Source organism: Oculina patagonica, chromosome 3, assembly GCF_052425735.1.
Source record: "Oculina patagonica isolate OP01 chromosome 3, crgOcupat, whole genome shotgun sequence".
In the NCBI taxonomy this organism is placed as follows: Eukaryota; Metazoa; Cnidaria; class Anthozoa; order Scleractinia; family Oculinidae; genus Oculina; species Oculina patagonica.
In genome coordinates, this window is record NC_135760.1 from 8,944,418 (window position 1) to 8,958,350 (window position 13,933).

At 39.5% G+C, this 13,933-nt stretch overlaps 1 protein-coding gene and 1 long non-coding RNA gene across 2 annotated transcripts; both read right to left on the reverse strand.

Moving 5' to 3' along the window:
* Positions 1 to 219: 219 nt before the first annotated feature.
* LOC144645624 (uncharacterized) lies at positions 220 to 7,502 on the reverse strand. The gene is made up of 4 exons (XM_078505189.1): positions 7,150 to 7,502; positions 4,720 to 4,763; positions 2,999 to 3,077; positions 220 to 279 (listed from the first exon to the last, which is right to left on the reverse strand). The coding sequence occupies exons 1-4, from the start codon at positions 7,441 to 7,443 to the stop codon at positions 226 to 228; spliced, it is 471 nt and encodes a 156-aa protein (XP_078361315.1). The 5' UTR covers positions 7,444 to 7,502; the 3' UTR covers positions 220 to 225.
* Positions 7,503 to 8,865: 1,363 nt separating this feature from the next.
* Positions 8,866 to 13,778, reverse strand: LOC144645625 (uncharacterized). The gene is made up of 5 exons (XR_013569313.1): positions 13,514 to 13,778; positions 12,548 to 12,591; positions 11,392 to 11,473; positions 10,680 to 10,742; positions 8,866 to 8,958 (listed from the first exon to the last, which is right to left on the reverse strand). It is a non-coding gene; the product is annotated as an uncharacterized LOC144645625 (long non-coding RNA).
* Between the last annotated feature and the right edge of the window lie 155 nt (positions 13,779 to 13,933).

Below are 13,933 nucleotides of genomic sequence, written 5' to 3' on the forward strand. Positions count from 1 at the left end.
GCATTGCAGTTTGATGCAAGCAAGCACAAACACAAGGATCAAAATTGTCCTTTTTGCGTGATCGCGCTTGTGCTTGCGTCACTAGTGAAAACCAGGCCTTAACGATTAACGCGCTTCATGTTCTTTTTAAGGGTAGAGTATGATAATGAATTATTGTATAACTGGATAAGAGGTCGGCCACTGCAAGACTAATCTTGAAACTCTTACCATCTTTGTAACGTGCAATTAGTAGAGGAGATATCCTAGTCCTCCTGGGGAATGGTTGATTCCATATACATTCTGTAAACATGAAATTAAAAACACATATATTCTACAGTCGTCCTTTCTAATACACATTCTGTTATTAAAGGCAGATCATGTAAGTCGTTTAAAAAAATTGTGATATAGGCATGGTTACAGATAGCCTGCATCGCAGACGTAATCTAACCCCGGCTAGTAACAAGGTTAGTTTCGTCTGCGGCGCAGGCTAGGTTACAGACAAAACGAAGTTTTAATAAGGGCCACACTGAGCCATAATCCATAAATAATAATAAATAATATGTTAAGAGGAGGCCTCCAATCACCTAGGGGGTGGTTTTCAGGTGGGTCCTCTGAGAAAATAAATGTTAAACCTTAAAATACATTAAAATCTAAAATACAATAAAAAGACAAAACCTATGTGGTATGCTAACTAAGATTAAAAACTAGGACAAGGATTAAAATACTACTAACTAAGGTTAAAAATGGGAAATAAAAAAAGTATTGAAATCTAAAAGAAAGTACAAATGTCACAGATCTAAAATATAAAATATACAATTATTGAAACTACTAAAACCACCTACTGTCCTAAAAAAACTAATTACAAATAGTTATCTATTAACATTATATAACGTTGTGCAACTAAAAATATTTGTTCATCGTCTAAAAATCTTTTTCCAGCCTTGTAAGGTTTTACCTTAAAATCGCGCATGGCATTGGCTTTCTTAAAGATACTGGGAGAGACATCCAGTCATTTGTAAAGCGGGAGGTCTCGGGTTCGAGTCCCAGACCGGACCAACACTCAGGGTCTTAAAATATCTGAGTAGAATATGCTGCCTTTGCAATGACATCTGCAAATGGTTAGTTATTCTAGTCTTTTCGGATAAGGACGATAAACCGTAGGGCCCGTCTCCTGCATCTTCAGTGTTATGGTTAACATGGGACGTAAAAGAACCCACACACTTATCGTAAAGAGTAAGGCATGGAGTTCCCGGTGTTGTGGTCTGGTCTTTGCCCATCGTGCTGTGTACTGTTGAAATGCTCGGAGATATTAGCTGTACAAGCTACTCTGAAATCCGAGGGTAAAAAAACATGATGACATGACAATGTCGATTTAAACTTTCAAAATGTTGCAGAATGTCTCCTTTGATTGCATTTTGTACGGCTGTACATCGGTGAGAAAGACGTCTTCCAGCCAGAGGGAGCCAATTCAGAGACTTCAGAGCTTCTGAAGAAGACATTTGCCTAATTTAAATTTCTTCGCAAATTTGTTCTGAAAACTTTGCAAAATTTCTATTTCTGATTTTAGACTGGGTTGATCTCCCCATACTGTGTCGGCATAGTCTAGGTGTGGCAGCACTAGCCCATTGTAGAAGGCTATGCGAGTTCTATTGTCTAACATGTGAAATATGCGATTAAACAGAGAAAGGCGATGACCTAGTTTCTTTAGCAAATTGCTGATATGTGGCTTCCAGCTCCATTTTGCATCCATTGTTACTCCCAGATATTTGAATGACTGCACGCGATCGATTTGTGTACCATTTGATTGAAACTCAAAGTCTTCAAATAAGGACAGCATCCTTTTACTGCCTGCCAGCATAAGTTTGGTCTTCTTGACACTTATAGTCAACCTGTTATCAGTGTACCAATTACTTATTTTAGTGAATTCACGTTCCAGAGCAATTTGGAGTTCTTGGCGTGTTGATGCGTCGCAAAAGAGAACAGCATCATCTGCATACAAAATCATCCGGGTCTTTTTAACAGCATTCGGCAGGCTATTAATGTACACATTAAACAGCAAGGGGCCCAAGATGCTGCCTTGTGGCACGCCAAGTGTGATGGTATGTGGCTCTGATGATTCTCCGTTTATCAAAACACTTTGCTGTCTATTGGTAAGATATGATCTGAACCATCTTAAAGATCTTTCAGACAGTCCTAAATGCTCGAGCTTGCGTAGTAGGACTGACTTTGTGGTTCAGAGAGTCAAACGCCTTGGAGATATCGATAAACAGTAGGCTGGTTACTTTACCTTCGTCCATAGATTCTAGAAGCCAGTTAATCAATTGCGCGATAGCTTTTTCAGTGCTATGCCCACGCCTGAAGCCATACTGGTGTTGATACAGAAAGTTTAGCTGATGTAGATGGGCATTCAACTGGGAATGCACTGCTCTTTCTACGACTTTACTCAATACCGGCAACACAGAGAAAGGCCGATAGTTTTCAACTTGCAGTTTATCATCAGACTTGTGTAAAGGAGTAACACATGCAACTTTCCACAGATCAGGGACAATACCATCGATAATTGATTTGTTCACAAGATAGGTGATTGACGGAGCAAGCTCCATCTCAGCATCTTTTAGCAGCCTTGCTGCCATTGCGCGCTTCATTCGCGGCAGTAATGCGGAAATTCAGTATTTCGAGAGTATAGTCGGTTTTCTGATTGTAAATTTCGATCTATAGGCAAAACCTTTCGGATTAGGCATCTAATCGGCACCCTAATTTCTCAGTTAAAGATGTTTATCTTTCTCTTTGTACGGTCGTTTGTTTCTGACTTGTCCCTCCTAAGCAACGACTAGCTGCACAATGCTTAAGACCCAAAAAATTGAAAACAACTCTTCGTTGGGCCGGTTTCAGTCGTCTTTTAACTATATTTCAAGTCCTATTTAAGCGTTATTAAGATCTAAAGAATGTAGTGCGTTTATCAAGGTACCTTTTTAACTGTAACAAAATTAGATATCGTTCCGCATCTACTTTTTATTACCCCTTTTCCATGCTCGCCGCCGGACTCTGCTTGCTTATGCATTCTCCTGACTACGATTTCTGCTTGATGGGCGCTCAAACTTAATTAGGAGAAAAATATATATGATCATCGATAGATTATTGAAAAGAGCTTACTGCTTTAATTGTTTGAGTTGGACAGCTGGTGCAAGAGAAATTTATTCTTTTGTATATTTTTATCCCGTTTAACTTACGCACGTACGTATATTTTAACCCCGGGGGGGGGGGGCACCCTGTATATTTTTGGGTGGGGGTGTGCCGCTGGGAATTTGAAGGTTTTACCCTATACTAGACCATTTTCAGCTGATTTTTGCAACCCTATACTAGACTAGACACCGAAAATCCTTACCCTATCCCAGACTTGCATTTTTTAGAACGGTATCACTATCAGTGTTTTAATGGAAAGCCATCTCTCAACAACGATGCCGCGATGTTTTTATTAACGTTTAGGAAATCCTCTTTCTCTTCTGAGTTTCTATTCCTATTCTGGACTTATTTCGTCAAACCACCGATCAGTTTCCCGGCAAATGCTACCCTTTTCCAGACCAAAACTCTCTGATTTCTATACCCTATCCCAGACTAAACTGCTTGAAAACCATACCCTTCACAGCGGCACATACCTATATAGTTCGTGTATGGGAGTGCCCCCCCCCCCCGGGATTTTAACGCAGTAATGTAGCAGCACTCTGCTAGTCCTCTAGTGTAGCAGTTACTATTGTTTTTGGGGTAGGGGCATGTTCCTTTTTATTGTTCTTCTCTTGAAAGGTAGCGAGCCATTCATTTGAAACCTAGCGAGAGCTGCTACCATAAGGCCCGGTTCAGACGCTGATCTTTTCATGAGCCGAACCTAATTCCTTGAATTAAGTACATGAAAAGATCGGCGTCTGAATCAAATTAGATCGGCTATTTCAATTAGGAACGGCTCACCCGTTCTTTTCGCCTGGCTTGGCCGAGAATTTCGCCTGTGGAACGCCTTTGGAACGGCTTTGATTCAAGATCAGACGCCATACTTTTCATGTGCCGATCCTAATTCATAAATTATTATAATGTATTTTGACTGGTTTTATTGGAACTGTATTAGGAGCGGCCTCGGAACGGCCAAAAAGTACGGCGTCTGAATCAAAAGGCAAACTTTTGTCAATTTGGGTCGGTCCAAATTCGAATTGAATTCGGCTCATGAAAAGTACGGCGTCTGAACCGGGCCTAACTCTTTTAAGGAGCTCCTAGCTCCTTGAATTGGTGATGTTAACGACAATACGACGACGAAGACTGCAAAGCAGGCGTTTGCGTATTGTCGTTAACATCACCAATTCAAGGAGCTAGGAGCTCCTTAATTGGAGTCGGAATTTTTGAATGGAAAGCACCCGATGACTTGAACTGGCAGTAGCAAATGCATTACAGCTTGAACATTTGCCGCGTTGACCAACCCCCCCCCCCCCCCTTAATGTGTTTTTATTTCTACTCTACCCGCTAATTTTATAAAAGCGGGTAAAAGGTATCGAAAATTAACAAAAAAAATTGTCGAACGCGGCAACAGTACGGCGTGCAACAATGTAAATCTAAGGTTGACTAGGTTGTCTTCTTATGGCTAAAAAAGTCAAACCAAATTTTCATATTTTGTAACACTCGATCATTACTTATAACAGATTCACATGCTTGTGTTGTTTTTATGTATTTTGTTTAGATACAGTAAAGTTTACATACCTTTTAATCCTATCCATTCCTTGTTTGTTGTGATGGAAAGATTGCTAAAATTCGATTGTTCCATAAGTATATGTAAGGGAAAGGGAAGCACAAGTAGTCGCAAGTTGAACTTACGCACAGATTTGCATTCGGTGGCTAAACGGAGTCGCGAGTACTTGCAAGTTGCAAATGACGCTATTTATCCGAAATTCAAATGAATGATGTTCGATTAACAAACGTTGACTTGGGCGGTGAAACGGTGAAAACCTTGCGCAAACTTACGTGCAAACTTGCGTCTACTTGCGGCTCCATTTTGAAAGGCCTTAATGCTAACAGGGTCGTGGTTTTTCAAACCTCCTTACAATAGCCATTTGAAACTTTGAATTTTCGTGCCTGTATTGCTTAAGGTGTTGCAGTTTAATTTACTGGTCTTTCATCTACACATACTGATTACGAGTCTGATTTTCAGATTGAACGGAAAAACCCAGTCGATCAAGAATTTCAGGCATTGTTTTCCGTTAAACGCTATTTAAAAATACGGAGATATATATGTTTTGAATCAAATCAGGAAGATAAGAGATCGCGCCTTTAAATTTCTTTTATTCTTTTTTGTTCTTTTATTCTTTTTGTAATTAATTTCTTTTGCTTATGCCGACGTGTAACAGTTCTGTGATGGTTTAAGAGCTGACTTTTAAGGTCAAGGTCTAGCCATGCTTTCAATTCTGCGATTAATTCTAGAGATATAGCTATTCTAGCACGTTGAATTCTGTGATCTAGCATCAATTTAAGCTGTAGGAAATACAAGATAGTCTTGACTACGAGTGTCCCTACTTTTAAATCATAGGCGTACGGGCCGGGGGGGGCTGGGGGGGCTGCAGCCCCCCCAAATTTTGGGCAACTCAGATTTTTTGGGCAGCAAGAGAAATTTGGGCAAAGCCAATTTTTAAAGTAGTTTTCTTTATTTTCTATTTTAACCTGAAGTCGGCGTGGTTATTATTTTCTTGACAATTATTCTTCGAAAAAATTACAGACAACTTTTTTGCGATTAGATTTCTGCAAAGAAACTAGAATGTTCATGAAATGCCCACGGGAACGATTTTTCTGACACATGGCCCCAGACTAAATGTGAGACCAGATTCACTAACAAGATTTACCCAAGATTCCTTATTTCGAGAGGCGCTGATATCTTCGTAACTGTAGGACGTAAATTTCCGGCGGCCACCATTTCAAGTAGAGACGTCAGTGAGAATCGATACATCCAGAAAGAACGTGGAATCTAGTGAGATGTTAAATTTAAAGAACCAGTGAATGGACAGTTTGATGAATGCACCAAAGAAGCGTTGCTTGTACGTGGAACTGAGCCAGCAGTTATTGTGAACTTCCTTTTCTAAACGTTATAACAAATAAATTCATATTTCCTTTAATAATGGACACAATGATGGTTACTCAATTTGGGAAATTTATGTCACGGTAAAACACGACCCTGATAAAGAAAGCTTCTCCCGCGTTACTAAATTTTACAAAATCGACGGGGAGATTCTGAAAGCCGAGCAGAAAATGTACGCGAGTTTTCGTCGTTTGCGCGGATAAGGCTACATGACTGTTTCAGAAATGCTGAAGACAATGCACGAGAATGTTCTATTTGATATGTCTCTATAGTTTTCTTATGTGGTACATATCCTCGCAGTGCATGATACTTGCTACATCGTGTTCTGCAGAAAGATCATTGTGTGCATTGCGCAGATTGAAAACTTACTTCAACAGCACCATGGGGCAACGTGTCAGTAACATCGCACTTATTAACATTGAAAGGGCATACGGTATGCCAAATCTGTAGTCAACAATGAAAAGATCGCATTATTGAAATCTTCGGCCGTCGAAATAGCAGATAGCTATTTCTTTTAAGGTGATTTATGAGCCCATATGATAAATTCATATGCAAGAACTGCACGAGAATATTTTCCCTTCATATGTTGACCTATGGTAGCTTATATTACCTTATTGTTACTTATTTTCGCGGGCACTTAATTTCGCGAAAATGGAACAGGAATATTTCGCGAGTCTTAATTTTCGCGATTTGGCCAAAAATACGTAATTAGCATAAAAAATACAATAGAAATCGGTTAGAATTAATTTCCGCGGGTCTTTAATTTCTCGATTTTTTGAAAATCGCGAAAATGAAGTCCCGCGAAAATAAGTAACAATAAGGTAGTGCATCGCAGGACCCTCGTTTCTTCTCGACTTTTTCGGAAAAATTTGGGCAACTTGCGATAATTTTTTGGGCAAATGGTTCACCGCCCCCCCTGACAAAAAATTGCCCGTACGCCTATGTCTCTGAGATTGTCGCACAGAGTCCTGAATAGTGGCCGCGCAAAATCATGTTTGCTGCTTAATTTCGACCAACAAAAAGCGGAAAAGGGACTGCTTAATAAAGTCAAACGATAGACTTACCTTTTGATCTCCCTTCCATGGTCCACGAATGGGAGTGCAAAGACAGATCAAAAAGAAACAACTCCAGAATTTTAAGGTTGAACCCATTTTTTTGCGCAAATTTCGAGTTACCAACTCAATGCAGTGAAGGGCGATTCTGATGATCAATTTACCTAAGCAACGCTCTTTATAAGCTCCTTGAAGAAAATTTAATGATTTCTTTGAGAAGCAAAAAATACACACTGTGATGTAATTGATAACAATGCGACCACTATAACCAAGACCACTTGGGACAATAAAAATTGGCAATCGCATATATGGCAGAGTAAAATATAAAATTCAGGCTTATTCCAAATTGAAACGCTGTATAGCACTTAGTCTAAAAATTAATTGGCTCAAACAATTCTATGTTGAAAGTGTTGTTCTTTGACAGAGTACCCCCTGGTTAAATAAGTCGCAGCTGTGAATCGCACATGCAACTGAAACAAGTAAAAGATGAAATAAATTAATCACGTCTCGTCGTTCAAACTCACACTGTTACATTTAATTTATATTGCTCCAAATTGCTCTGAAATATTTAACATTTGTTTAAGAGGCTGCAAATTTATTATTATTATTGAAGCACTGTTACAATGTAAGCACACCTCCAGTTTTTAGATACAAATCTCTTTCAAAAGGACCAAGCGTTTATTAAACGCAAAATTGCGCTGTCAAGTGCCTTCGAAGAAAAAGCCCCCTAGAAAATTAACCGACCAAAAAAAGCCTTCGACTGAAGAAAAGGGACACTGGTAGCCATTTCGTTTCTTTTCAGCTGCTTGGAGGTGAATAGTACTTTGCTATAAATCACCTCCAACTTAACCAATCAGAGCGCGCGAAAATTACTTTATTCACTTGTGTCGTATATACTATAAATATCTTATATGTGTTATTTACGGGTGTGCGGGTACATATTTCGTCTTGGAATACAAAAACGGGTACGTCAATCACAAGTTTTTACTTAAGAGAATAATTATCTCGTCGTTACCTAATACCTTGTGGTTTTGTCATAGCAACGGACATACAGTCGACTCCCGATAACTCGAACCCTCGCTAACTCGAACCTCGCGCTAACTCGAACCAACTTTTGTTTCCCTTCAGGTCATTTTCTATATAATTTTACCGTCAATAACTCGAACCATGTCAATACATGACAAGTGAAAACAAACAGCGTGCTGTAGTCCAAAACGTTGAAATTATTTTGAAATAAAATCGTACACCAGTTAGAACGCCCCTCAAAACACGAACTGTGCCACGCCGTGCTATAGACGTTCAGTTCGTTTGTGGAGGCCCGGGTGTGGAGGTTGATACCGATTCTTCCAAATCCCACCTTAGAAAAGGCGAATTAACGGACTGTTTCTCTAAAAGTAAATCGCATAAACTCTGTAGCAGTAGCCTATAGCATTAACGTTGTTCTCTTTGAAACCTGCGAAGTTCGCAGCTATTAAATTTGCTTTGTTTTACGTTACGTTCTGGTGTATACCTGACCTGCTGACAGGCTAGGGATTGGACAACTGGCGAAATTATAATGGGCCCAAGGCTCGCCGTTGATTTAAAAATTAGCATCTCTATTTCAGGGGAAAAATATCTCAACATTCTGTCTGATTTAACACTGCGCAGTTTTCCATACTTTTATTGATTGCTGCTGATGCAGTAGGAACTAGTAAATAAGTTTTAAAAATCAAACGACAACAAAGACATTCAGGCTCAAATTCACTTTATTTATAATGAATGCATCCTTTTTTATTCCTTGATAGCTGATTGGCAGATAACCGGCAGTAAGTCCAGAGTAACCTGTTGATAAAAAAAGTACGGAACCAATTAAACCTTGCGTTCAATTGAAAATCTCGAAAAATATGCCTAGGGACTGTGCAATAATTATCGGGAGGGGTGGGGGCAGAGTGTAAAGTAACACAGCGAGAGCGGGGCGGGGTGGGGGGGGAGGGTTGATGCGTAATTATTCAAGGGAAAGAAGAGGGGTGATATTTATTTTTCGACAAAATTACCGTTTTCTTTACTTATTGTATAAAATGCATGTTTAATAAAATAGAGGGCATCGCAGGTGATTACCTTATTATAGAAATATAAGGAAGAATTTTAAACGCGAACAAAATTAACGCGAATTTAAGAAAAGTTCCGGTTAAATCCTTATAGTAAAAAAGTTAACGTCAATAAAATTAACGCGAATTTTTGAAATTCGCGTTAATAACATGTATCGTTAATTTCCTATAATAAGGTAATTTTCTCGATTAAACGCCGGGCCCCGAATAAACGCCGGGTCTCCAAGTTGTGTTTGAAAATATACCCCTTAAACAATTATTAAAGGTTTAATATGCTTTCAAAATAATGTCTAATTATATAGCTGTCAAAAATAATGAATAAAAATCATTTCTTAGAAACTTAGGGCTTGAAAAAACTCCTGAATTTAAATAAATGCCGGCCCTATCGGGCCAAGTTTGAAATAAACGCCGGGGGCGTTTTATCGAGAAAATACGGTATGTCTTTTTTCGAATTATTTTTTTTTCTGATTTCATCAGTTCTGTTCATTTTCTGCCTCCTTGTCAAGCTGGTTTAATTTGTACAGAAGCCCCTAAACCGCTATCTCAGCTGCTCCACGGAAGAACCTGGAGTTGCACTTCAACAAGTTTCTCAAGCAAGCTTTGTCGGTTAGCGAAATCAAATAGAAAGTGTTTACAAATCGACTTTTCCTCAATTTAATTGGTGGACACCATACAGCTCAGGGTCATATTCACTATCTATTGTTTTGTCGTTCTCATGAGATGAAAATACCACAAGCTTTTCTGTTTACCGCAGCTTCTTTCTTCCTTATTTGCTTTTTTCAGCTTCTTCTTAATCGTCCGGGTGTCGATCAGTTGTGAAATCCAATTGGATATATATGTTGCTTTGTACTTTTTCATCAGCTTGGCAACATTCTCTTGAATGCTTATAGCTGGGTTAGATTTATACCGGTGCTGGCAAGCTATAGACAGCCCTGTATGCAATTTACACGTCCTGTCACTGAAGAAGCTATCATCACGTTTCCGAGTTGGGGGCCGGAGATGGCGGGGGGGGGGGGGGGGGGGGGTTGAACTATAGTTTTTAAATTTTACAAGGGGGTGAGATTTTATTTCAGCCTTTGTACGGGGGCGGTTTAGTCAACTTTAAGCCCCGTTGTACTCGTGTTGGACCCCCCCCCCCCTCCCCCCTCCCTCCTCCTTCCGATAATTATTGCACAGCCCTTTAGCTTTTAGTGCAACGGGCAGTTCTCTTGGTTCCACGGGAAACTAAAATAACAAATAAATCATATATTTTTTACCATTGTAGACAAACACTCCATTATAGAGATACCCATATCGTCACTTTGGCGTGCGCCATAAATAGGTTCGACTGTAAATGCCTCAGCTAATTCTACGAATCTCCGCGTTCATGTTTTTGGCTAGCGTGTGGCTATGGCGTTTTTGTACTATGGGATTAGAGATCGGTTGCAGCAAGACTAATTATCTTGAAACTCTTACCTTGGTAACATGCATTTACTACGGGAGATAATCTGTTCCCAAGATCATATGGTCGGGATCAATCTGTAAACAAAAAATAACAAGACATATTCAACAATATGTAATATTTATACACTCAGTTAATAAAGGCAAAAGGACTGAGAGGAATACAATTTGGTCTGTGTGACGAGGATTATACAAGTCATTTACAAAATTGAGATTTTTGTAATACGAAGTGTGGTTACAGACCGAATTGGGCGAAACACAGTTCTAATAAAGGAGCGCACTCAACCATCAGCCAGTGCGCGCTTCTGTGACACAGAAATTCAATGTCTTCAGAGTATGGTCGGTTTTCTGATTGTATCGTTTTGATCCTCCGATTTCAAGTAATCTTTGTGTATAACGCCCGGACCTTAACAGACATTTCGGATCAGGCAAAATAGACATACCAACTTCCCAGCCAAAATGTTTGTTTATCTCTTTGCAATTGTAAGTCGTTTGATTTATTTTTTCTGCCTCGTCACCAGCTACACTATGCTAACATGACCCAAAAAATTCAAATGAAAAACTCTTCATCGGGCCGGCCTCTAGCGTCGCAACTATATTTCAAATTTTATTTGATTCTGTTATTTTAATGTAATCCCAAAAGTAATAAAGGTCTAAAGAATAGAGTGGGTTGTTAAGATACTTTTTGTAACAAAATTATATATCATTCCACATCTACTTTTATTACCAGGGATCCTTTATCCTTCCCGCCGGACTTTCCTTGCGCTTGCATTCCCCTGACTACGTTGTCCGCTTCACGGGCGCTCAAACTAAGGACAGAAAAGATATAAAACCATCGACAGTTGCGATTTATTGAGGAGTGAGACAGCTGGTGCAAGATAAATTTGTTCTTTTCTATATTTTTGTCTTGTTTCATTTACGCACGTAGTTTAACGCAGTAGTGTAGCAGCTTGCGTAAGCTTGAAATTCTACTTGTCCTCCTAGTGTAGCAGGTGTAAGTGCAAATCGCCTTGAGTACAAGTAGAGCAGTTTTCAATTGAGTGTCGTAAAACCAAAACCAAAGTAATCACTCTTAGCCAATCACAAAAAACACCGACAACCCAGTGAACCAATCAAAACTCGAAGCAAATACATGTAGCCGCCACGAAGCGCGGGAAAACGTGCGCGAGCGAGTCACGATTGGTTTTGGTTTTACTCCTGATTGGCTGAGAAAGTGACGCGAGATTTTTTAGCCAATCACTAAGCGTAGTAATGCAAAACCAAAGCAAACGCAATTTACTTTCGACACTCAAGTGAAAACCGCTCTAATGTGGGCGGACAGTAGCAAACTTATCACAGCTTGAAGCGTTTGCGCGTTTTCCCTCAACCCCCTCTCCCCTCCTTCACTTTGTGTTGGGCACATACCAACCCTTTTCATTCTCGCTCTTACTGTTTTTTCTATAAAAATGGGGAAAAAGGTATCAAAAACAAACAAGACTTGTTAAGCGGCAACAGTAAGGCATGCAGCAATGTCTATCTAGCCTTAACTTTGTTGACTTCTCATGGATATAGAGCGGTTTTCACTTGATTGTCGAAAGTAATTCGCGTCACTTTCTCAGCCAATCAGAAGTAATCTCGTGACTCGCTTGAGCACGCTTTTTGGGCGCTTCGCGCCGGTTTCATGTATTTACTTTGAGTTTTGATTGGTTTACTGAATTGTCTGTTTTCCTTGTGATTGGCTAGAGTGATTACTTTGGTTTTGGTTTTACGACACTTACTTGAAAACTGCTCTAAACATGCAAATATTCTCTTCCTAAGGCGTCTGTAATACTCGATCGCTGCTTAGATTCACATGCTCATGTTTTTATGTGCAGTGTTGTTTGGATACAGTGAAGCTAACATACCTTTCAATCCTGTCCACTCTTTGTTTGTTTTCATTGGTAGTTTGCTAGAATTAGATACTTGAATAAGTATATTGTACAGTGACTTAACCCTGCATGGTCAAACGGAAGCGTTAAGGCCTCCGTTTGGCCAGGACTTGCGTGCACAACAACAACAACAACAATAACAACAACAAAACTTTATTTAGGCAATCAGATTATTTACAATATTTTTCACCTCCCGCAATTAGCCTAGATATTCGAGGCGGGAGGTGAAGAAGAAAATGAAAAAGAGAAAATAAATAAATAAATAAATAAATAAATTTACAAAAAGGCAATAACTTATCTACATTAAAGAAAAGAAATTAAAGCACTTGCGTTGACTTTCGATGATTTGCGTTCACTTTGGTCGAAATCAAATTTGCACGCAAGTGAACGCAAGTTTTTCACCGTTTGGCCACCCAACGCAAGTCAATGCAACGCAAGTTTTGCTGCTTGTTTCAAATACTGAATTGTAGCGCGCGCACTAGCATTTAAATGGCTTTTTTGACAACTTGCGTGCACTTGCGAGTCCGTTTGGCCACCCAACGTACGTTTGTACACAACTCAACTTGCGACTATATACTTGCGTCCACTTGAGTTGCCGTTTGGCTAGGGCTTAAGTAGTCGCCATTTGAACTTTCGTACATTTTCTTTCGCGGGTCATAATTTTTCAAACTAAAATGCAAGCTATAAAATCGTATTCGACATACTGTCCTTGCCACAACACTTGGAATTGCAAGAATTTAAGTTTACGGTAGACCTAGAAGTACTATATTCAAGCTGAAGGAAATATGAGATAGATGAGCTTAATTGCGATCTTTGCCTACGTTTTCTTTGAAATGGTTGCACAAAGAAGAAGGAAACAATTGCTACACGCACGTTCATGTTTGTTGCTCGCTGCTATTCGAAGAGAAAGCTATAGGAACCTGCTTCAAACTATAGCCCTACCTCGTGAACTCTCTTCCATGGTCCATGCCTGGGATGGCAAAAATATTCACCAATGCAAAGAAAGATAAAAAAGAAGCAACTCCACAATTTCAAGGTTGAACCCATTTTGCGCAAATTTCGAGTTGTCAACTCAATGCAGTAGAGGGCAATTCTGATAATCGATTTACTGAAGCAACGCTTTTAAGCTCTGCGAAGAAAATTAAATGTTTTCTCTTGGAAACAAGAACAACCCACTGTGATGTAATGGATAACAGTGCGACCACTACATCCGGGACCACTTGGGACAATGAAAATTGGCAATTGCATATTGCAGAGCACAGTAGAGAATTTAGGCCTTTTCAGTTTGGCTATTAAAAAACTGATTGGCTCATGTTTTTCTTGGTCAGAGTGACCTTGTGAATCGCACATGCAACTGAACCA

Bases quoted from the DNA above. Each gene is read 5' to 3' on its own strand.
- LOC144645624 (XM_078505189.1), bottom strand. From the start codon at position 7,443: ATGCGATTGCCAATTTTTATTGTCCCAAGTGGTCTTGGTTATAGTGGT. The intron at 4,764-7,149 runs GTAAGTCTATCG...ATCGAATTTTAG, and splicing joins CATGGAAGGGAGATCAAAAG to CAATCTTTCCATCACAACAA. The intron at 3,078-4,719 runs GTATGTAAACTT...CTCCTAATTAAG, and splicing joins GGAATGGATAGGATTAAAAG to TTTGAGCGCCCATCAAGCAG.